Source organism: Trachypithecus francoisi, unplaced genomic scaffold (assembly GCF_009764315.1).
Source record: "Trachypithecus francoisi isolate TF-2019V2 unplaced genomic scaffold, Tfra_2.0 Lachesis_group18, whole genome shotgun sequence".
NCBI lineage: Eukaryota > Metazoa > Chordata > Mammalia > Primates > Cercopithecidae > Trachypithecus > Trachypithecus francoisi.
In genome coordinates this window covers 57,375,241-57,400,581 of record NW_022681463.1, presented here as the reverse complement: position 1 = coordinate 57,400,581, position 25,341 = coordinate 57,375,241, and the positions used below count along the sequence as shown (strand labels likewise).

General features: G+C 35.3%; 1 protein-coding gene across 2 annotated transcripts in view; it reads right to left on the bottom strand.

Annotated features, from left to right (window-relative positions):
* Positions 1-25,341, bottom strand: part of DIAPH3 (diaphanous related formin 3) — a 512,593-nt gene that overhangs the window by 128,602 nt on the left and 358,650 nt on the right. For both annotated transcript variants that reach the window (XM_033177601.1, XM_033177602.1), the window contains one exon: positions 18,598-18,733. In XM_033177601.1, coding sequence (XP_033033492.1) covers positions 18,598-18,733 — 136 coding nt within the window. The remainder of the gene's footprint in view (positions 1-18,597; positions 18,734-25,341) is intronic.

The following is a 25,341-nucleotide window of genomic DNA, read 5'->3' as shown; positions in this document are numbered from 1 at the left end:
TCTACTTCCCATTACCGACTTCCTTGGCCATAATCAAAATCTTGTCACTACCCAGAGCTGTTTCACTTCTAATAAGTTAAATTCATACAACCATTTTCTGACCCATGTCCTTTTCCTTTTCCTCTCTCTCTTTTCCTGTCATCTATCCATGAAAATCTCCAATGCCCTGGGCCCCACTGTCTTCACAGCCTTGACTATCTAGCTTAGACTCTGTGGTGCATCACTTTGACCATGGTTAACATGCTGGTATCTTACTTCCCTCCTTCATTCTCCTACTTTTTCAGACTCCCACTAAAATGTAAATAAGCCTCAAACTCCATCTTCTTGGCATTACTCCAGATGCTGAGTAGTCCTGGTGAGAAACAATATGACAGGATCCAGATTAGTACATACGCCCAACTGCTACCTCAACTGGATTCTTACTGCTATTCAGCACTCCTCTGTGTTTCATCAGGAGGATCTCCCACTCCCTGAAAGTTTACATGCTTACACACTTCACTCAAGCCTCACAACCAACAACTGCCCTTCCTCTGCAAAGGCCTTCCTTTTAGATAGAAAACAGGAACCACTTGATGAAAGCTTCCTTAACTTCCCTCCATCAAACCTACAAATGTATCCGCACTTAGGCCCAACCTTTCCTCCTTTCCACCTATCACAATGGCAGAGCATGTGGATTTCCAAGACAGTTTCCTCCACCTGTGCTAGTATCTTGTTGCTCTCCACCCCTCCTGCCGCCCTCAGCAGTTTACTCCATTGATTATCATTCTCTTCCAATTGCCCTCCTTTCTCATTCCTTACAGTCTGCATTTAAACAAATTAAAACACCTGCTTTGCCCTCCCCTTTGACTTCCAAATCCCCTGTAGTTACTATCCTTTCTTACTCATATTTCAGTCTTATCTCCCATATTCATTCATTAACTTTTTACGCTCTTCTTTGAGCAAAAGTCAATGGGATGGCTGTTAGTTCATTACATGATTTTTTAGCAGCATTTGATTGTGTTGACTACCCCTTCCTTTTTGAAACGGTCTCTTCCTTGGGCTTCATGATACCAGACTTTCTTGGTCTTCCTACCTCCATGGTGACTCCCTTTTCAAGGTTCCCTTCTGTATCTTCTTGCTCTGCTCATTCTTACACCATTCCTCGAATTTTCCATTGGTGTTTTATTCATTCCATGGTTTCATTTACTGGAAACTTCCAAGTTTTTATCACCAGCAACAAGTGCTATTCCTGAGTTCCAACTAGGGTGACCAACCACCCTGACTTGCAAGACTAAGGAATTTCCTGGAACACAGGACTTTCAGGGATAAAACTGGGAGAATTAGGCAATCTGGGATGAGTTGGTCATACTAGCCCCTTCTTACTCACTAGACATGCTAACCTGGATGTCCCACAGATACCTCAAATATAATACAGACTGTTCCCAACTTACAATTTTTTGACTTTATAATGATACAAAGCAATACACATTCAATAGAAACTGTACTTGACTACCCATACAACCACTGTTTTTCACATTCTGTATTCAACAAATTACATGAGATATTCAATACTTAATTATAAAATAGGTTCTGTGTTATATGATTTTGCCCAACTGTGGGCTACTGTAAGTGTTCTGGAATGTTTTAGGTAGGCTAGGCTAAGCTGTGATGTTTGGAAGGCTTAGGTGTATTAAATGCAGCTTTGACTTTCTGAATTATGATGGGTTTATCTGGACATAACCCCATCATAAATCGAGGTGCATCAGTATATACAAACTTGAATTAATTACCATTTTCCCCAAACTTCTACCTCTTATTGTGTCCCTTATCTCAGTGAATGGCATCACCTACTCATGTCAAAACACTATGAGTGCTTTTTGACAGCTGTCGAAGGTAAATATAATAGAAGGATTTCTGTATCTCCAAGCACATTTCTTATTAGGGGAATATTCAATAGGATTTTTTATTTTTTATTTTTATTTTTTTTGAGACAGAGTCTCACTCTGTCGCCCAGGCTGGAGTGCAGTGGCCTGATCTCGGCTCACTGCAAGCTCTGCCTCCTGGGTTCACACCATTCTCCTGACTCAGTCCCCCAACAATAGGATTCTTATATAGCCTGTCAGCAATTTCAAATCTTTAGTAAAAAAAAAAAAAAACAATTAAAAAACTTATCATTTATTTGAAAAGTTACAGATCTGTTGGATAGTGCCAGTGGTGCAAGATTTTTTTTCTTCAATGCTACATTCTTCTGTTCAAGTGCTTGATACTAATTCTGATCACTATCTAATCCACTATAAATATCATTTATTGATTTATTTTTATAGAGGCAGGGTCTCATTGTGTTGCCCAGACTGGTCTCAAACTCCTGGCCTCAAGAGATCCTCCCACCTCAGCCTCCCAAAGTGCTGGGATTACAGGCACGAGCTACCACACCCAGCCTAGTGTAAGTATTCTTCTTTAAACATTTTAGAATATTTCTAACATGCTGTTTAGGAATGATTAATTTTTCTTCCCAATAAGCTGAAAGACAGACATGTTCCTCAAGTAATGAAACTCTGGAAAACAATTTGTATTAACCTGTGAATGCCTCAGTCTGCAAGACGCAGTACATGCTTTGTAGGTCATTAGGAAACAAAATGGTTGTCCTTCATAGTTCATTCTGTAAATGGCCTGTGGGCTGCAGTTAGCTCCACACGTCTCCTCACTCTGTGTGGGCTCCATCAAATATTGCCTTTAAATTTGCCTGGACAACTGCACAAGGGAGACTGAACGAAAGCTTCAGATTAAGAATGTACGAGAAGCACAAGACCCAAGACTCTTCGGGTCAAAGGAAGTAAGACAAAAAGGTGACTTCATGGTGTTCTGGGTTATTATATTTACATTTATTCATCTTCATTCAGCATGAGACAGTAGATGGGCTGATGATATAATGAAAAATTAAGACTAAATTTCACGAAGAACTACCTGAAAAGAAATCATTATTACTACAGGGCCTGGCCACCAAGGAAAATGGCATCCTTTCCCTTCTCTTGAATTTAAGGAGATGCTTCTGTCCCAGGGAATTTAGGTATATCATTCTCTTTTTTTTTTGAGCGGAGTCTCACTCTGTCGCCCAGGCTGGTGTGCAGTGGGGTGATCTCGGCTCACTGCAAGCTCTGCCTCCTGGGTTCACACCATTCTCCTGCCTCAGCCTCCCGAGCAGCTGGGACTACAGGTGCCCGCCACCATGCCCGGCTAATTTTTTATATTTTTAGTAGAGACAGGGTTTCATTGTGCTAGCCAGGATGGTCTTGATCTCCTGACCTCGTGATCCGCCTGCCTCAGTCTCCCAAAGTGCTGGGATTACAGGCGTGAGCCACTGTACCCGGCCAGGTATATCATTCTTGAACTGGGTGGCTTGCTGTGGTTTCACAACTTAAAGTTTTTTACTAGACAGACAGTTACAAACATATTCTCCATTGTTCAATGTATTTATCTAAGCTCATGCTTACCATTTCCACCCTCTTACCAGCCATCTTGTGACCACATTTGTCCATATTAGTGCTTTCATCAGGGGGTAAGTGCATCAATAAGAGGAGAAGTTGAAATTAGATTAGTTAATTTGCTACTTCATTAACAGCTGTGGTAAAAAGTCCAAGGAGAAAAAAGATTGAAACTAGCTAAAATGAGAGGTTTGTATTGTAAGTGAATCTAAATTATCTATGTCCCCTATTCCTGCGGATAACTGAGAGTCAGCTGTGCACACATCTGTGGGTGTTTATAAACATTTACCATCTGTGAGAAGCTTATGGGGTGTAAATGGTGGGCTAATTAGGGAAATGCTAGTCATTTCTAATGACAGTTTTTATGGATAAAGATTTTATCCAGGTTAAATTGATCTCAGAACCTCGATCACTGGAGGCCACTCTACCTTTTATGACAAGACTAAGCAGTTACACTATGCTGAACATGTCACACATTAAGGATGCATCATAACTAGATCCGACTGCTAGTTTATGCATGTTAATGAGGTCTGTTCTTAATAGACTGAAGTGCAGATTGAGTATTTGTCAGAGAAAATGAGAAGGTGTCAATCTGTTGAAAGGTCAACCATTTCTATAATATATGACATTTTCATTTCTGTTCTACACACATATTAAGTACCTTCCATTCAGAAAATTAAGAGCATAGACAGAAAACTACAGATTCTAGTTTTCTAGAGACAGGAAACTAGATAAATGAAGAGTTGTCCATATACACACACATATGTGCATACAGATATATTTCCCTAACTTCCCCATATCAGTAACTTTTTCTAAACATATCTTTTACTGATCCATATTGTGGGCAACCATTCTAAACAGGTAATTTTAAACTAAATTCATCCTATAACCAAAGGTAAAAAAACCATACTGTATAAGAAGAGAGTCATCTTTACTGTGTAATACAGAGTATCTTAAAGTACAGTTTATGTTGTAAAAGAGGACAGTGTCATAGAACGAGTGGAAGAGTAGGCAAAACTTGATTCCTTGGGTTCTAATAAAGTTTGTTATTAATTTACAGAATACAGATGGAATTGTCCAAATTAGAAGGAATCTTATTTTGCAGATAAGGAGAATTATGGTCTGAAGACAACCGGCCTGATATTACTTAGCTACTGGTGGAGCAGGGACTGGAATACTGGTAACCCAACTCCTAAGTTTGAGCACGAAACATTTCATGACACCACTATTCACAGAGAATAGCAATATTGTATATAATGTCAATAATTTTGTAAATGAAAAAAAACCACCCTATGTAAAATGTCACTCCTTCCCACACTTCCTATCCCCCCATCCCTACTTTAGTTTGTTCTCCTCATAAGTTGTGGACTCCTAATGCTGTATTTATCTTAAATGTTGTCTGTCTCCTGCCAGAATACATATCCATGAGGGTCAGGACACTTGCTTGTTTTATTTTCTGCTGTAACCCTAGTGCCTAGGATAGTATCATGACATAATATGCGATAAATAAATATTTGTTGAAGGAAAGTTTTGATAGAAATAGTTTTTTTTTCACCATCACACTAATAATTCTACTAATGGTCGAAGTATTTCAATGCCGATTTTTATAATTCCTTTTGTCAGAAATTTAATGGTCACAAAAGCAAATCATACAGGAGACTTGGGAATATCTTTCAGAATGTTAGATAAAGTGTAATTAGTACCTAACAAAAAAACAATGACTAAAGACTGACTATAACAATATCACATGCCAGCAAAATAAATGAATGCAAACTTCAATAATGAGAATCCTAGAGCCTTGGAACTGAATGTCTGGGCTATTTTTAGATGAAGGGGAAGGAGTGGGACTGACCTGTTTTCCTTCAAGGGGATAATGGGACACATTCTCTCCCTTACCCTACCTGAACCCCATGCCTCAGATTCTCCAGGAAAGGGCCACCTCCAGCTTATCCTCATGAGCTAAACATGATTTATTTTCAGAGGTTCTTGGTTAATCTAGTTATAAAAACTTGCACAGTTGTCGTTATTAGCAAATTTGTTTTTATTTTCCTCTATGAAAGAAGTTAATAGTTACGTGGAGATGTTGTTTCTTACCCTATGCCAGGCCCATTCAGGTAAAAAGCATTCCCAAGATTAAAAAGCCTTTAAATTGGAGATGTAAAATCCATGCGTTCTAAAGCTGGTACGAGCAGCATCATCTACCTGTTCATGAAGTATTTTCCCTGTCTTCTCACACTCAATCCACTAGAAAGCCCTATTGATTCTGCCTCTAAACTGCCTTTCAAATCCATCTTGTCTTCTCTTTCTTAGTGCATCCTAGTTAAGGTCTTCTGCATATATCTCTTGCAAAATTGCAACAGAGTCCTAATTGGTCTCATTCCTCTTAGTCCCAACACCCTCTGATCCATCTGCGTTTTTGCTACGGAGCCATTTCTCTAAAAGCAAATCATATCACTGCTCTGTTTAATGCCCTTGAAATGTACCTACGAAATAAAGAAAAAAAAAAATTCCAAAGCATAGCATGCTCTCTTGACTTCTAATTTAGCCTCATTTCTGCCCACAGTTCTACCCAAAGATCATTCAGGCCTGCTACATTACTTGTTAGTCCATATATAAATGTCACACCTCTGTATCTGAATTTACTTAGCCCATTGGATGCCCAGGCACAGAAACTCTGGTCCTTTATTTCACTGCGTTCATTTGGTACCCACCTAATTCAAGATTCCACACTTCAAAGGAACAACAAAGGTAGTCTTTTTTTGCATTTATTGCTCAGATGTCAATCCATCCTCCTTTCTCCCACCCCAATATGCGAGCCAAAGGATAATTCTTAGTACAGGAACTAACCATGTAGCAGAAAATGTACACCACATTCCTAGGCTATGAACAGAAAAGATGTCCCCATCTGGTGGAAGAGAAATTGGAAGTGAGATTACATGCAGTGCAGTAGCCCTGCGCATTCATCCCGGGAGGAAGTGGTGCATGTTGGGCAGACTTTCCTAGGAAATCACAGGGAGTTGAGTCCAAGAGTGGAGGTGTCTTGTGTCCAACATGCAGAATTTTTGAGAATGGGCTAAGGAAACAAGACTAGGGTACAAGAAGGCTGCAGAAGCACCACAAGAAGCTGAGTACTGTGGTTGAAGCACAGTAATTTCCTATGCGCCCTGCCTGGGGAAGAAAAAAAAAGTTCACGAAGAAAGAGCACAAGTGCAAGAGAGAAATGTTTCCAAGAATCATTAACATAAGGAAGCCGAGGAGGGAACTATTTCGTTACCATTCAAAGGCAAACCAGACATCACCTTTACCACAAGCAGACAGGAGGAATGATGCCAAAGCAGGAAGGCTGTTATGGACCTAGATGCCAACTGAACCAGAAAGAGGGCACATGCACAGAAGGGTGCCCCAACTGGCTTCCTTCATCCAAGGAAGAAGGGAGATAAGAAGAGATCATGGAAGGGAATTTCAAACACAAATAACAACTCTCTACTGAAATTACTGGAACTATGCACACACACACACACACGCACACACACACACACAGAGAGAGAGAGAGAGAGAGAGACAGAGAATTGACTACATTGTTAACCATCAGGTAGGTTGATGGCTCAGTCACAAATTAAACTGCATTTATAGAAATAGTTATATTTTTGCATATCTGAACTTGCTGTCATAACTATGAAATTCCCCATTTGTTACCAAAACTATAAGAGCACATAAAACAAACTTGACATATGTCATATCTTGTCCTAGGATTTTGCCAATCTATTTTATGTGGCTCTGCATAAATAGAACATGTACAGTTGAGGAGTTTTTGTCCCACAAATGTGAATTCCATAAATATTTTTAAAGTGCTTATTAAACACCTGCTATGAAAAGAAATTAGAAGCAACAGCTCACTGTAAAAGATTTTTTTTTTAAACATGGCTAATTTTGTATAAAAGTGTTATTTTTGAAAGATTTATTATTTGAGAAATAATGGCATGTTTGATCTTTATAAAAAAGCAAATTTTTCATAGCAAAATCAAAATATTAACTGAAATATCATTTAAAATAACTACAGTAAATGTTTCATATCATGTCCCTCCTTTCTTGTACCTCATTAAAGATTAATACTGAGTATCTAATTAATGAAATGAGATAAACCCTTTCTTCAAAAAGACTTCTTTTGAAGAAGTTTCTAGGAGGAATACACCAAATTGTCAAAACTTCTGTTTCAGAATCAGCTGACCTCAAATTGGAGCAGGCTAAAAACATGCACACAAGTGTGTGTGTAAACGTACACATGCATCCTCCCCCATATAGAAACCCCCATTAGTTAAGTTACAATACATCCAGATGGAAAATATTATCTCTAAGGGAGATAAAAATGGTAAACACCATGAGATATATTTTCCCCTTCTTTTCTTACCTTTCCCTTTTTATAGCTGATAAAAGATGACCGAGTTCATATTCTACTTATATCAAAGTGCAACGCTTTAGGAATAGGACAGTATCAAGCATACAATAGGAATTATCTCATAGGAAGATGTGAAAAACAACACTCCTTCCCAAGATTTCCCCATCACATGAGTGTAACAATTCTGAACAAAGCTTGACATCATTTGGGTTCTTCCAATATTTTCTAGGCAGATAAGAACGTTTCTTTAATTTCCCACAATGCCTTCAAATGTAACATTATGACATTTTATGCTTGATCTCAGCAGATATCATGACTTAGGAAACAGCATTTCCTCAGACTGTAATGCTATTTACCTTAATGGTAGAATCAATTAGAATACAGTATAATCCAAACCACATGTTTCCTCATACCAAATTCCTTCAGAATCTCATGGAAAGGGTCTCTGAAAGTTTGTCTATGGGTAGGGGAGCAGAACTAGCATCTTTGCTCAAGGGCGAAAGGTATTTCCAATGATCATAAACAACATTTTCGTCTACCAAAGCCAAAATCACAGAGTACAATTAACAGAGTCACAGCAAAATGATAAAATAAGCTGTTAAAATAGTTAATAAATTTATTTTTTATCTAACAAAAATATCCCATGCATTCAAGAAATAATGAGTGACTACTATCAAAAGGCACTGTCCATTTTTTGAGAGAAGTACAGAGCATTACTGTTCCATATCAAACCTTAAAATAAATAATAAAGGATAAAGGTTTTAAAAAAGTACTTTTCTTCACACGTGATTCCAGCAGAAAGTACGATCTAATTAGCATTGAGAACATCCACTGCAAATCAGAGATCATAATTGCAATTCAGCATTAACAGAATCATCACTTCTGAAATATATCTGAAAATGCAGCAGAAAGACTGTCTTTTTCTTAGTTCTTGGCCTTTGAATTAAAATAATCTTTTGTTCCCCAAGCAAACAATCTTCTTGACTTTGTAACACTTGAAGGCTACTTTGCAGTTAAAAAGAGGAACCGTTACACAGTTAGAATCTTCAAACTAATTGCCAGTCACAGAATCAGAGTTGGAATGACTTTGGAGGGAATCTATCCAGTTTCCTAAAGCAGTGATCCTTTACACAACACTCATGAAAGCTAGTAATAGAACCTCAGATTCAGCACTAATTTTACAAGAGTTCCTGCCTGAATAGCACTAATAGTTTAAAAATAAACATTCAAAGGATTCTATTGAACTGAAATTACTGTCACTTATACCCATTAATGATAATTATTATTGGAAGTTCTATGATGGCAATTCACTCTAGTCAGGCAATGGTCTCCAAGAATTGTTTGCTCTAAAAACAGTCAGTCATCTATTTTCTGTTACTACGCTAGTCTGTCATATTCTTCCCGCCTTGGGGCATTCTAGCCTGTGTTAAGGCTGCCCTCAATGTTAACTCTGTTACTATCATATTGCTTATAGTTCTCTTGAAAAACATTGGATATATGAGGAAGGAAGTTATCCAGGAAACAATATTTTAAAATCCTATTACAAAATAAAGTCTAATTTCATCTAAACACTAATGCCTATTTATACCATTTACAAGTAACATATCAATATTCAATTTCTTTGCTTAATTTTCCCAGTCTGCCCTAAGGTATATTTATTCATCATCAAATGCCAAATACTACTGAGTTGGTTTTTTTTTTCCTCTCTTTGAGATAATCACTTTAGACTTTGAGCAACCTTCATGACCAAGTTCAACACCAATGAATAGATTTCCTTCAACTTTAAGGATTTAATGTCAGAGTGACCAAAAATACAAAGAAGAGAGCCTATTAATAAAAAAAGAAAAACCTGGCTCCACCTATGACCTTTTGACACACTGATATTTTCCTCTTGAAAGATATACAAACAATACCATAGAAATACTGGGGTCTATAAGCTGGGCTAAAAGGCTAAGAAGCACAATGGTTGTGCTAGATCGGTTACTGAAACAATCAGCAGCCCAGATGCTTGCTAGCATTTCAAAAGTTCAACTGCATGACTTTCCACTTCAAATTAATAGATCTAAAAATCACACAATTCTCTGCAGCGAGAGATATGCTTAAAGATGATGTTTTCCCTGACAATTATAATTAATGTTATCAATATATCAATTTTAATTTGTCAATTATTTATTTAGCAATTTATAAATATATCAATTTTATCAAAATAACAATAACTCATTATTATTTTTCAACACAGACTGGTCATTTTGCAAATGCATGCTTTTGCATTTAGGAAGACAAGAAAAAATTTTTTTTTTTACTTTATGGGTTTTTTTTTTACTCTGTCCCTTAAAATAAAAAATAGAGTCTACGAATTATTGATCTATATTATGAATCAGCAAAATTTTTCCGTAAAGGGACAGCTAGCAAATATTTTAGGTTTTGTGGGATATATGGTTTATGTTGATTAGTGGAGACAGCTAAGGAGTATTGAATGTTACAGACACAGAAGATGCAATGCTGTGATTGAGTTCTCAATTATAATACAATAAATGTGGCTGATATTATCAAAGTTACAGAGTTTTCCACATTGTGATAAGATCAAAAGGACTGATTGGTATGATTTTTTTGTCCTAGAATATGAACAGGGTGAAGTTATGAATAAGTGATGTTAATATAAAGATTTCTTGGGTAAAATTCTTAGAGGTAGACCATGCTACACCTTAAAAACTTAAATTATTTTGCCTCAAATAAAGTTTATGAAAATTGGCATTTAATCTTTTATTCCCAAAAAAGTTAAACAACAAAAAGTAAAGCTGAGACTATAGTAAATATCATATTATAATAATATGAAAAACATTTTGAAAATGATTTTAAAATATTAGATGAGCAATAAACTAATTAGTATGATGATGTGCCACAAAAATGTTTAACAAGAGTGGCACTAATAACCCTCAAGAAAGTTTAAAAAGAAAGAAAGAAAAAGACAAAAGAAAAAAATAATCACTTTCAAATTAAGTTATGCTAGAAGTCTGAGAACCTCCTTCTCTTTTCCGGGTCTTGTTGGAAGGGGACAAAGGATGGTGTGTGAGCCTTGTATAGCTGCATGGAGAAGAGGCATATTAGTGCACAAAATGGTTGAACTCTGAATGAGTTTTCATAATTTAAGCTACGTTATTCCAGTGAAAGACATGCCTGCACAGAAGTGAAAAGCTGCATAGCTAACTGACAGAGAGACTCTTGGAAAAATTTCCCACCAGATATTACTTGATACTATGCATGTAACAGAATTTCAGTTTCTTAATACCATCAGAAGGAAAAAATTGTAACATAGTAGCACATAAAATATTTGTGCTACTTCTAAAACCTACTATATTACAAATTCTCTGTTTCCTTAACTTCTATTCTGAGTCAAACAATGAAAGTACTGGACACATTTCTACCTCCCTCAGAAAAGTTGACCTCTGGCAACTATGTTGGGTCAGAACTATTCAGAATATTGAAGAATCCCTCCTTTGACTGTGACAATCCTCCCAGAAGTTCCAAATACAAAGGGAGAGACCACCTGGCTTAAAACCACTGATTATGTTACCAAAGACACAGCTGACCCTCTCACAGATTTCCATGGAAAATAATTCTCAATCTTCTTATATAGGTATAGTCTAGTGACAGTTAGCAATTACTAATAATCATTTTGGGCCCTTTTTTCCTGTACCATGGTTAAATCAACAGTGGTAAAATATAATAGCACAATAGTTAAAAATATGACCTCATGAGAAGACTTGAATACTGGCTTCATGGCTTGCTAAATTTGTGATCACATGCAAGTAAATTAAACTTTTTGATAGATAAAATAGTCTCATGATTTTTAAGTATTACATGTAATAATAAATATAGGCTGGCAAATAATATCTGATCAATAAATGCTAGCAGTAGTAGTAGTAGTTGTTGTTGTTATTATTACAATATCTGTTCTATAAATGATGGAGTAAAGAAAAGATAAATATATCTAAGCCAATGCAATTCCATTTATTCTACCCTTCTATATTGAGAAAGTATTAAAACTATTGGCTTCTTTATATGAACCAATTGCTAGTAACACTAGAAAACTGAAAGCATTACTGCACAAAACTAGAATATGGGCAATGATGGAAAGTAATCTAAGTTTTATGATATCTGTAGAAGTCAGGGTAATTGTTAAAGCCTTTATGAAAGCAAGTACAAACATTAATTGCATATCTGTTGAGATTGGCAGAGACATTCCCAAGTAGTATTTATGTAATATGCATTTCCTCTAAAATAGAGGCCTAATTGCTTAGTTATTCTAAATTGCAGAATGGAAAACAAAGGAGCAGTTTTGGCCATGTGGGTAAACAACAGATTTCTAAAAGCTAATTATCTCTTTATTTAATAGACTGAAGTTGCACCAAATGAGACATTTAAGTGTAATAAATAATAGACAAATTGTAACCTAAAGACTAAAATATAGGAGCTGCTCATACAGTTTTTATTACTCCATTAAATAAGCTCTTATTTACTTCCCCCACAAAACATAATTACACAACACTGGGTCCATTTCAAGGCCATTTTGATCTGCTATTTAAAAATGATGTGAATCAACTTACATACTCAGGAAGTCTTAGAGTATAATGTTTGAATTCTATTATCAAATGCCCTATTTGTGTCCATGATTAAGAAACAGAAATGGAATTTAGAGAAAGTTGTGCATAATCACATAAAATTATTACTACTACTTGCCTTACTAGAAATGATTACACATAAGATTAGTTATGCATTTTAAATTAATAAACACCAGTGTCTATGCTTATTAGTCTTCATGTCAGATGAATACTGTAGGTATTTCTTAAATTAAAATAGTTCAAACTCAAGGATCAACCTTAGATGTTTATTCAAAATTCACATATTGATTAAGTAAAGACAACGTGAAAATGTAACTTGCTTGTTTATGTAATACCAAAACATTGAACAGAAATAACCAAAACTGTGTATGTGAATATTTAAGAGACCTTCACGCTCAACATTTAAAAAAAAAATGAGAAAACAGAAACGAAAAACATCATGTTTTAACATCATAATATGATAATAGGAGACTGCTTTCTTAGTTTTGAGGCTCAAAAGGATTTTTAATGCTTCATTTCTCTTCTTGGAGAAATTTAATCCACTATTTTTACCTTTATTTTCATTCTATTAACAAAAATCACATTTTGAAATGATAGTGATAATAAATAATAGTAGATTTGGAAATAGTTGCCTGTTCTCTTGCCAAGGGCAAGTAATGATTTACTGTGGGCAAGAAAGAAAAGGAATTTAATTTACTCTGCTACCTCAGATAGTGATATAAGAATTTCAACACCTGTGAAAAAATTCAGTTCTTATTTGCATGGAGGAAATACTAAAGCCATGAAAATATATGGAAGGAAGCTCCCTGTGGGTTTATGGCAGAGTTATGTGAAGATTTTTCTCTTCCTCTACCATCCAGGGATATGTGTCTTACATACGAAAATAAACTAAAACAAAAAGTTCTTGGCTCAGTGAGGTAACAAAACACTAATGTAAATTCAATAATTCACCCGTCCACATTCTTTTAAGGCTGAGAAAGTCGGGCTAAAAATTTTTACAAAGATTTGAGCAGTACCATGTTCTGTACTAAAATATAACACCTGAGGAGAAAAATTACATAAAATGTCAACTGATCCTCACAATGTTTAAAATATACACCCCATTAGCACATATAGAATAGCTTATAAGCGGCCGGGCGCGGTGGCTCAAGCCTGCAATCCCAGCACTTTGGGAGGCCGAGACGGGCGAATCACGAGGTCAGGAGTTCGAGACCATCCTGGCTAACACGGTGAAACCCTGTCTCTACTAAAAAATACAAAAAGCTAGCCGGGTGAGGTGGCTGGCGTCTGTAGTCCCAGCTACTTGGGAGGCTGAGGCAGGAGAATGGCGTAAACCCGGGAGGCGGAGCTTGCAGTGACCTGAGATCCAGCCACTGCACTCCAGGCCGGGCGACAGAGCGAGATTCCGTCTCAAAAAAAAAAAAAAAAAAAAAAAGAATAGCTTATAAACTTGTTTATCCAAAAACCACATACACTGATTATATAAATCTTATCAACTTCTGAGGATTTTTATTAAATATTTAAATTAGAAAGTTTGATATATACTAATAGTATCCTTAGTTCTCTGAGACCAAATTTTGTTACTGCCACCAGCCTAAGCAGTCTCCATCTCATTATCATTCTTATTTTAGTTCCTATAAATTATTATCTGACATTATTTTATATTTGGTTATTTGAAGCACTCATTAGAATTTTAAACTTCATTACAGCAGGAACTTTTTTATTCTTATTTATCACTGTAATCTCAACATATAGAAAAAAACTTGATGAATAAAAGAACAATAAAAAGTGGCCTTGCTATGTTTCGTTTTTTACCAATAAAATAATAATAGAAATGATAACACATATTTTTATAATAGTACAGTGTCTTTATTGAAGATCATATTTGTCAAATATCACATAAGGATAAAATTCAATGTATCAATTTAAAAGTATAAAAAAAATCTTTTACATGTTTTCAGTAATTAAGTGCTAAATTAGATACACTACTTTAGTAACCTCCATTTCATAAAGCCTTCAAATGTTATAAAAATCATGACTTGACAAAAAGCATATTCTACATATAATATGGAAAAAAGGTGATTGTATATTTGTGATGTTTTTAAAAATGAAAAAGTTATCAATAAATAAGCATGTAATAATATATTTGTTATATGATTATATGACTCACTTGGTAAGAACAATTACTTTAAGAAATCAAATACTTGGTTCTTCTACATTAATAATTGTGTTGATTTTAAAGGAAAACTAAGGACCATTCAGAATCATCATAATTTATTGGGATTTTAGAAGCGGTCTTTCACTTTGGTGAGAAAATTATGTGTTTACAAATATTATGAAATTTGGGCTATTATCCCTAGATTATTTTAAATCCCACAGTCTAAACAAAAAAACCTCAAAGTTGACTTGCAAAAATTTCAAATGTTTTTAAAAGACAAAGTCTCACAGTAGCTTTTTAAATCATAGCTGTTTCAGCATCTTGTATCAAATGAGTTTTATTACATCTACAGCATATTCATAGGTATGATACAGATACAGCATATATCTGTATTTATTTTACAAATATGTTTAAAATTATTTTAATATCATTTATATAAATCAAAGTTACTCAGACTATGCTCTGCAGAGGGCACTCCTGAAAAATGTTAAAATGTATGATGCATATGCACCTCAGCAAATTAGAGGTTTGGAAAGTCCTATTGGGTGAGGATTTTACATTTACTTGAGGCCCACCTATGACAATTTGCAGACCATGTTTAGGAAGAGATAGTACAGAAAAAGTCTAATAAAATAATCCAATAGGTCAAATAAGATGGGCTCTATGATTAACGAAAGATATAATAAAATCTTTCTTTAAATCTATTGATAAAATTAAAAACATTCAAGCCTATTTTAAAATTAAGAAAAGAAGGTAATGTCATCAACATAAAATTACCTATTTTAAAGCAACATAAAACAGCTATAAAACACAATTGATGGCTAAATATTAGAATGGTTTTGGTAAAATTCAGAAACAGATCCTAGTATATTAAAACCTATATATCAAATATATGAATAATTAAGGAAGAATTATAAATAAGTGGAGTAGAGTCATATTATAAATAATCAAAACTAGAAAAGAAATGAAGTTGATATGAAATCACTGAAAGGATGATTTTATAAACTTAAAGGTGATAGAAAAAAATAACAAAGGCAAATATTAAAACATCATAGAATGAAAATAAAATAGTTTTATATATGTCAAGATATAGAAATAAAAAAGCCACATTGGAAAGAAATATTTAAAATGTAAATATGAATACATACTGAGCTAACTTGTACAAATCAATAAAAAAAGATAACACAATTCACAACAGAGGAACGAAAAGTGAACTATAAACCCTTTTAAAAGTCCAACTTTAGTAATACTCAAAGAAATGCAAATTAAGATAATAAAACATAAATTTAAAATCTATAAAATTAGCAAAAATCTTTAAAAAATAAGAATATGAAACCAAGGCACAATCATAACTCAATGTTGAAAGTTGAGAAAATTAAAGTTACGCTTCTGCAAATCAATTTGTAAGTATGCATCAAAAGTCTTAAAAATATCCTTTTCTATTCCATGTCCAATAAAATAATTATTTTCTATTTATGAATAAAAAGATTAATCACATTGAAAAGTCAGCAATAACTATTGTTCCATGACTTCATTACTGACTAATGCAAGTTAAATTATACATGGCACATCCAGTGGAATCAATCATATAGATATTAAAAAGTATAACAATTACAAGTTATGAATAACATGAAACATTCAAAAGTTCAGCAATATAAAGTGTGACACTGAACTGCATAGCTACTATTAGAAAGCAGAAAAATTTTAAACTGAAAGAACAGTGTGCAGAAATGTTTATAGTGATTCTTTGGATAGGAAGATTATGGGTAACAGTCTTTTGATCTACTATTTTTTAGGTGTTTTCTATAATGTAAATAAATTTGAAAAATAAACTTATTCTTAAAAATGAATATGTCCTTACGGAGACACAAATTTAAATTAAAACATTACTGAGATTACACTGGAAGTTTTATTAGAATTTCTGTGCCCTATCAAGTTTTAATCTTTCAAATTGGTATAAGAGAGAATGACTGAGACACTCTGTGTGATCAGACTCTGGGCAAAACCCACAAACAATGCATCCAATCTGCCATCTAGCAACTCATCTAGATAACTTTAGCCAATGCTAAAAGAGTTAATGTTTAGGCTGGGAGCGGTGGCTCATGCCTGTAATCCCAGCACTTTGGGAGGCTGATGCGGGTAGATCACCTGAGGTCAGGAGTTAAGGACCAGCTTGGCCAACATGGTGAAACTCTGTCTCTACTAAAAATACAAAATTAGCCGGGCATGGTGCAGGCCCCTGTAATCCCAGTCACTCAGGAGGCTGAGGCAAGAGAATCCCTTGAACCCAGGAGGTGGAAGTTGCAGTGAGCCAAGAACGCGCCATTGCACTCCAGGCTGGGCAAGAAGAGCAAAACTCCATCTCAAAAACAAATAAATAAATAAAGAGCTAATGTTCAAACACCAGAATCTTCTGTAAGTTATGAAATAATATATTAATTTAAAATTCTTTCCAGAAGCATATTTTTTTTTTTTTGAGACGGAGTCTCGCTCTGTCGCCTGGGCTGGAGTGCAGTGGCCGGATCTCAGCTCACTGCAAGCTCCGCCTCCCGGGTTTACGCCATTCTCCTGCCTCAGCCTCCCGAGTAGCTGGGACTACAGGCGCCCGCCACCTCGCCCGGCTAGTTTTTTTTGTATTTTTTTAGTAGAGACGGGGTTTCACCGTGTTAGCCAGGATGGTCTCGATCTCCTGACCTCGTGATCCGCCCGTCTCGGCCTCCCAAAGTGCTGGGATTACAGGCTTGAGCCACCGCGCCCGGCCCAGAAGCATATTTTTAAAATAAATACTAAATCTTTCTGATCTCCATTTTCATTCATACTTAAAAATAATTCTGAGAATATTCCCTGAATTTCAAATATAAAGAAGAAATTGTGCTTAGATGATTTTTCTTCCCAGGAAGAAACAAGTGCAATACATTAAGGTACTCGGTTCACTTTAGTAAGCACAAAATATACCTGTAAAGTGAAAGTAAAGAAGGCAAAGTAGGCATCTCTATCTATTCCTGGGGAAACTTGAGGTGAATTTGCAACCCTGAATTGTAAACTATGGTGATTTAGCAGTGAAGCGGATGGATTTTAATTAAAGCCTTGTTCAATCCTTACTGACTTGAAAGTAGAAAAGCCAAATTTTTCAGGGAATGAAAATATAACTACATTTTACATAATTCTTTTGCTTCTAAATAAGTGGTATCTTTTAGCTTCTTGAAATACATATATACATATGTTTCTGTAAAATTTCAGTACCAGACTCTAAAAGATACTTTGAAACATATTGACAACAATTTTGTCATGTTTACAGGGGGAAAAAAAGTATCCAAAATGTTCAGACTGCTTTTTTCTTTTTGTTGTTTTTTTGAAGCAAAATCTCACTCTGTCTCCCAGGCTGCAGTGCAGTGGCAAGATCAAGGCATACTGCAGCCTCAACCTTCCAGACTCAGGCGATCCTCCTACCTCAACCTCCTGAGTAGCTGGGACCACAGATTGGAATACACATAAATTCCATACATTGCAATTGGCTAATATTTCACGTAAGTCTCTTTCTTTTAAACAATGTTTATCCTCCATCAATTTTTTTCCCTCCCTTGGGATATTTTGTTGAAGAAACCAGGTTACATGTCCTATAGAATTCTCCACAGTAATTTTCTGATAGTTACTTTATTAACTGACATACATTATTAAAGATTGTTTATTGAGGTAGTAATTAAAGAAATGTGAATACGCTGGAAGCAAAACAGCAGAACAGAGGACCAAATCACCTATGACCATTAGAATGAAGACACTACACTATATGTTAGTAAATGGAAGGCAGAGAAGACCATAAAGAAAGAATTTTCTATGGTTTAATTACAGAAACAAGTGATTGTATTTTCCTTTTTCACTAAGTTCACTAATATGCTAATAAAGCAGCCAGTATAAATCTTAAGTATACGTAGAATAAATAGCAAATTTGATAGTACTCACCAGTCTTCACTTCTAATAAACGCTTTTTCTTTTGTTGGCGTTCAAGTCTTTCTCTCTCTGCTAATTCTTTAGCTATTCTGGCACGTTTTTCTTTTTCCTCTGCTTCTCTTTTTTTGATGTTCTCCTTTATTGCTTGCTATTACAAAAATTTTTGAAAAATGATCAATTTTAACCAGTGATTCACCCCGCAAAATGGAAAATTATCTATTTGAAAATATACTTAAGGTAGAGACATGATTATCTTTTAGATAATGGTAAGTTATGTTAGTAATACATTCTTCTAAAAGGTATGCACAGAAACCCTTGTTAAATACGTTATATATCTATAAATATGACTGTTATTAAACTTAAACCTGCATCTTTAAAACATCTACATCTTGATGGAATTAACTAACTAAAAGGGAGATAGGAGACAGAAACTGAAAATAAAACAAGCATTTAATTCACAAATCAAAACTGTTTTCCCATATACATTTCCAAAAGTGTCTAGCAACTGAATTAGGGTTTTCCATATCTTCCTTGCAAAGCAAATTATCAAGTACAAGACAAATTATCAAATTAAAGACATGATAAAAGAAGTGAAATCTTGTAGTGGCTACTTTTTATTATAATCATATATGAATTTTTCTCATATAGAGAGAAATATCGTAAAGATAACTAAAGAAATGTTTGTCATTTCTAAGCCAGGTCCTCTGGCTATTGATCAAAACTAATAATAACATGCTAATCATAAGAAGATCTCAATAGATATGTGATTATTTGTTTAATTTCTTATTTTTTTTTTTTCCTTTTTGTGGAGAACGGGGTCTCGCTGTATTACCCAGGCAGGTCTCCAACTCCTGGGCTCAAGCTATCCTCCCGCCTCTGCCTCCCTGAGAGCTGGGATTACAGGTGTGAGCCACCGCGCCCGGCCAATTTCTTATTTCTTAAGTGTTATACACATCAAGAAATGCCTCTCATGTGGCATTAAGGGGAATTAGCAGGTAAATATGGGGTTTTCAAGTGCCAACAAAGAGAGTAACATTATATAAAACACCAATGAAACCAAACAGGTTAACACAATGGAAGTTTATCACCACTGGTACTAAATAGAAAAGTGTGTAATTAAACTATAACAAGTAGGGGGTTTATGTTGTTTTGGGGGAAGGCCTTTATTTCTTTACTGTGGTATTCTTTATTTCAACCATAGAGTTAGCACAAGTTCTTCATTAAAAATCAAATAATAAAGTTTAATATTTTTAACCAACAACAAAAAGAAACAAAAAGCATAGAGTAGAGGGGATAGTAACTCATGCATGCATCCATTCATCCATCCATCCATTCCAATTAATACTTACTGAGAAACTACTAAACAGTATTGTTGTAAAGTAGAGGAGAAAGAAAAAGAGAGAGAGAGGAAAGGAAGGTAGAGAGGGGAGAAGGAAGAGTGCATAAAAGACACTAAAACAAGTTTACATTCTATATGGTAGGGTATGGCAGGAGGCAGAGATAAACAATAAATAACAACAACAAAATAAGAGTGCTGTGATAGCATTCCTGAGAGGTTACTTTACATTAGGTAGAGAGACAAGGTCTCACTCTGACTTGATTCAAGCTGAATCTTGAATGTCAAGGAGCTAGGTAAGTGATGATCTAGAACACATCAGGCAGAGGGAAGTGCTAATGCAAAGGCTGCTGGTGGGTTTAGGAGACAGAAAGAAAGCCAGTATAAAGGTATAACATGAAGTCAGGGAGGTATGCTGAGGCCTGATCCCTCAGGTCTTCTAGGCCAAGATAGAGAGGTTGGATTTTCTTTTAATGTTTCTGGAAAATGACTAGAGATTTTCAAGCAGAAAAGTGCAAAACTACGTACACTGAGATACAAGCACCAACAAAGCACCTTTGTTTTGAACTATCTTTTCAAAGATATTTGCATAATGAACAGTATTTGAAGACAGACGTAGTATCTCCCTCCTAAGCTAAGGGGTTTGTTACTGCCCAGAATGATAAACTGGAGCAAAGGCTGGACAGTCTTACTACCTATTATAAAAGACTGCACTCCCTAAATTCAGGATTTCCCTCCAATGACACAAACCACTATGGATGCAAGTGTCATCTGTCCCTTTTACATAGCCCTGTGGGTGTACGGGTTCAGAAACCTAAAAAAAAAATGTTTAATCTGGCTATTGCTATTGTGTGAGTGGCAAAGAATTCTTTGTCTCTGACCCCAAATGAATGAAACGGTGTCAAGTTAACTTGTTAGCCTGTTAGTAGGTAAACTCTCAAACTCTTCACAGTTCTTGACATATATAAACGATAGTTATCATTGCTAAGCTATAAAATACCAGCTGCAATACTAAATACTTTATTATGCAATCCCTTTAATTCTCAAATTGGATTCTGCATTCTCTAATCTGGCCCAGAGTGGTTAAGTACTTGTTTACTGTAATAAAAGTAGTATGAGGGAGTAAGTTGCAAGATTTGAAAGTTAGCTACAGTCAGTGGTTTTCTATCATATTGCTTCATATTATGGTCATATATATTAAGAGGCAGCTAATGAGACAAAAGTTGTAATAAAAATCAACATAGCTCAAGCCTGTAATCCCAGCACTTTGGGAGGCCGAGACGGGCGGATCACGAGGTCAGGAGATCGAGACCATCCTGGCGAACACTGTGAAACCCCGTCTCTACTAAAAAAATACAAAAAACTAGCCGGGCGAGGTGGCGGGCGTCTGTAGTCCCAGCTACTCGGGAGGCTGAGGCAGGAGAATGGCGTGAACCCGGGAGGCGGAGTTTGCAGTGAGCTGAGATCCGGCCACTGCACTCCAGCCCCGGCGACAGAGCAAGACTCCGTCTCAAAAAAAAAAAAAAAAAAAAAAAAATCAACATAAGAGACTAGGCGCGGTGGCTCATGCCTGTAATCCCAGCACTTTGGGAGGCCAAGGCAGGTGGATCACGAGGTCAGGAGATTGAGACCATCTTGGCCAACATGGTGAAACCCCACCTCTACTAAAAATACAAAAATTAGCTGGGCATGGTGGCACATAACTGTAGTCCTAGCTACTTGGGAGGCTGAAGCAGGAGAATCACTTGAACCTGGGAGGCGGGAGGCGGGAGGCGGAGGTTTCAGTGAGCCAAGATCACACCACCACACTCCAGCCCGGCAACAGAGCAAGACTCCATCACACACGCGTGCGCGCGCACACACACACACACACATCCATATGAGAATGGTAGGAGAAGATAATCATGGGTTCAAAGACAAGTGTATATATTTGTATGTGTGTGTGCATGCATACTCATGTATCTATGTATCTATAAGGGAGATGGGGTAATAAGATAGGTTGTGATAGAGAAAGGATAAGCAAATATTCAGGAATCAAAATTGTATTTCTTGCTTGAGAGAAATTAACAAGAGGAACCTACAATAAATAAATATCATGTAGCTTATTTATGAGTCTAATTAAGGTATAACATTTTCTGATGTGAATTTTCTACTCTAATGACTGAATACATTTAAATGTGAGTACATAATAGGCCATCTGCTATCAGATATAATTGCCACACCCTTTTAGCATTCCCATAGGTAATAAAAAGTCAAAATTACTTTTCTAAGATCTATAAAAACAATGTTTACATTTAGAAATAAGGTCTGAAGAGGTATTTAAACCTATTTTGTTTTATGAAAAATGCACTATTGATTTTCATTTAAAAATCTACTTCATTTAAAACACACCATATTCTGATATTATAACTATTAGTATAATTTTAGTTGAAAAAAATACCAATAGAGAACACAGAAATAGGTGTTCAGTCTGAGACTAATATCCCAGTTCAAACAGTAATTTGAGATTTTCTTTTATTCTAAATGTTAAGAAGTAAAAGTAGCTTAAAACAGAAAAGCTTAATAATTAAAAGAGAACAATATTATTCTGGATGTGACTGCCTCTTAGTGACTTCCATCCTAAATTTGAATTAAGAAAGAAAAGTTAAGGGTTAGCCAGATATAAAGATAATTGGCTATAAGACATTGATTTTTAAAAAACATCATCTTTTCTTGACCTTGTTTTTTTTTTTTTTTTTTTTTTGAGACGGAGTCTCGCTCTGTTGCCCAGGCTGGAGTGCAGTGGCCGGATCTCAGCTCACTGCAAGCTCCGCCTCCCGGGTTTACGCCATTCTCCTGCCTCAGCCTCCCGAGTAGCTGGGACTACAGGCGCCCGCCACCACGCCCGGCTAGTTTTTTTGTATTTTTTTAGTAGAGTCGGGGTTTCACCATGTTAGCCAGGATGGTCTCGATCTCCTGACCTCGTGATCCACCCGTCTCGGCCTCCCAAAGTGCTGGGATTACAGGCTTTAGCCACCGCGCCTGGCCGACCTTGTTTTATATTTAGTCAACTGGCAAATAAACTACTGCCACCAACTACTTTCAGCTACACTTTGCCTAAAGAAATTCTTTGAGTGTTACTTGCCAGATAGAGTTTGGTGCAACCCCCTTACCCTCGAAGTAGAATGATAACCACCATTCTATTCTTCATTTCTGTAAGTTGGACTTTTTCATATACCACACGTAAGTGAGATGATATTATGGTATTTATTTCTCAGTGAATGGCTTATTTCACTTAACATAATGTCTTCTGGTTTCATCTATGTTGTTGCAAATGACAGAATTTCCATTTTTTCGTTTAAGGCTGAATAGTATTCCACTGTGTATATAAACCACGTTTTAAAAATCCAATCATTCATTGTTGGAATCAACATTTTTGAACAGTATGAGGTGGAGATCCATTCATTTTTGCCCATCCTTTCTCCATTAATATGCAAAGTCACTTCTTTTGGATTTCAATTGGCACATGTGTGTTGATTTAGGGCTCTTTTGGTCCATTTGATCAATATATCCATGTCTCCAAGAATACTACACTATTTTAATTATTATGGCTTACATCTTATTTTTCTTACTTAGGAATGTCTTCTATGTCCTTGGGCCTTTGCTCTTCCATCTGTATTTTAGAATAGACTTGCTAAGTTTTGTTGAAAAGGATTATAAGGATTTTTAATTGGTATCTTCACAATTTTGAGTCTTATATCTGTGAACAGCATGTGGCTTTTTATTAACTTGGATCTTTAAAAAAGCCTTTAGGAAAAAAACTCATTTTCTCCATTCAGGTCTTGGACAGTTTTGTTAGATTTACTCTCTACACCTTACATTTCTTTTGCTATTGCAAATGGTGCCTTCTTTAAAAATTATGATTTCTATTGTTTTATGACATATAAAAAGGTAATTTTTACTTTATGTAGAGATGGGGGTCTTGATAATATTGTCTAAGCTGGTCTTGAATTCCTGGGTTCAAGTGATCCTCTCACCTTAGCCTCCCAAAGTGCTGGGATTACAGGGATGAGCCACCTCACCCAGCCTAAAAAATGTAATTTTTATATATGCTACTGATAATTTTTATTATTTCTGATAGTTTTCCTATAGGATTTGTTTTTGCTATTCTTAGAGTGCTATAATGTCAGCTTGATTTTCTCCCTTTTCAATCTTTACATTTTCAACTCCTACTTGTCTTATCTTACTATACTGACTAGGAGTTAGAGTCTAAGTATTAGGTTACAGGGTTTCCTTTGACTCCTTTCCTACTTTGGAGTAGGGTGGAGGGTTAAATTAGTTCATGGTTCTTGTTTTGAAATCTGAGTAGGATTTTCTGACTTGACTGAGAGAAATTTCACAATTTTTTTCCCATTAGACTCAATATAGTGAATTATATTTATGAATATTCTAATATTAAGCCATAATTTCACTTCTGGGATAAACTCAACTTGGACAGGAAGAATTTATCTTTTCGAACATTTAGTCATAAAATACATTTTTGTATTCCATTTGTTTGAGATAATCATTTCATTAAAATTCGGTAAAATGTATCTGAAAAACTTCCAGGCCAAGTATTTATTTTGAAGATTGAAAGTCATGAAAATAAAAATCAGTTATGGAACTATTCGTGCTTTCTATTTCTTTTAAGGTAATTTCAATAAGTTATTTTTTTCTAGGAACTTATCCATTTCATTCACCTTTTCCAATACTATCCTACAAATTTTTATAGAAAGTTCTTCTCTTTTTACTATTTTCTGTATCTTTAATTACATTCCATTTTACATTCTCAATATTATTTCTCTTCTCTTTTTTCTTGATTAATCTTTTTAGCAATATATCGAATTAACTTGTCTTTTCAGAATAACCTCATTTTTGCCTCTTAAGTTTATGTCACTTTTTCTTTCATTTAATCTTTCATATCCCTCCTTCTGTTTTCTTTAGGATCATATAAATCCTTTTTAAATTTCTGAAGTCAGATGCTTGTATCTTTAAGTCTTTCTGATAAAGGTTTTTTTATTGACACAAAATACATGTACATATTTTGGGGGTACATATGATAATCTGATATATTTACATAATGTGCAAAGATCAAATCAGGGTAAATGGAACATCCATAACCTTAAATATTTATCTTTTCTTTATGTAGGAACATTTGACTTATTCTCTTAAGCACATATGGTATAAATTTCTTTATACCACTTTTACTGCATCCAGCAAATTCTAATGTGGGGTATTTTCAATATTGTTCAAGTATAATTGTTTTCCATAATTTCATCTTTGACGTATGGCTTTTTAAATGTGTTTTTAGAATTTTCAAAATAGAGGCTTTAGCATTTCGTCCTTTTAATTTTATTTCTAATTTCATGTCATTGTGGTCAATAAATAAATAAAACTGACAC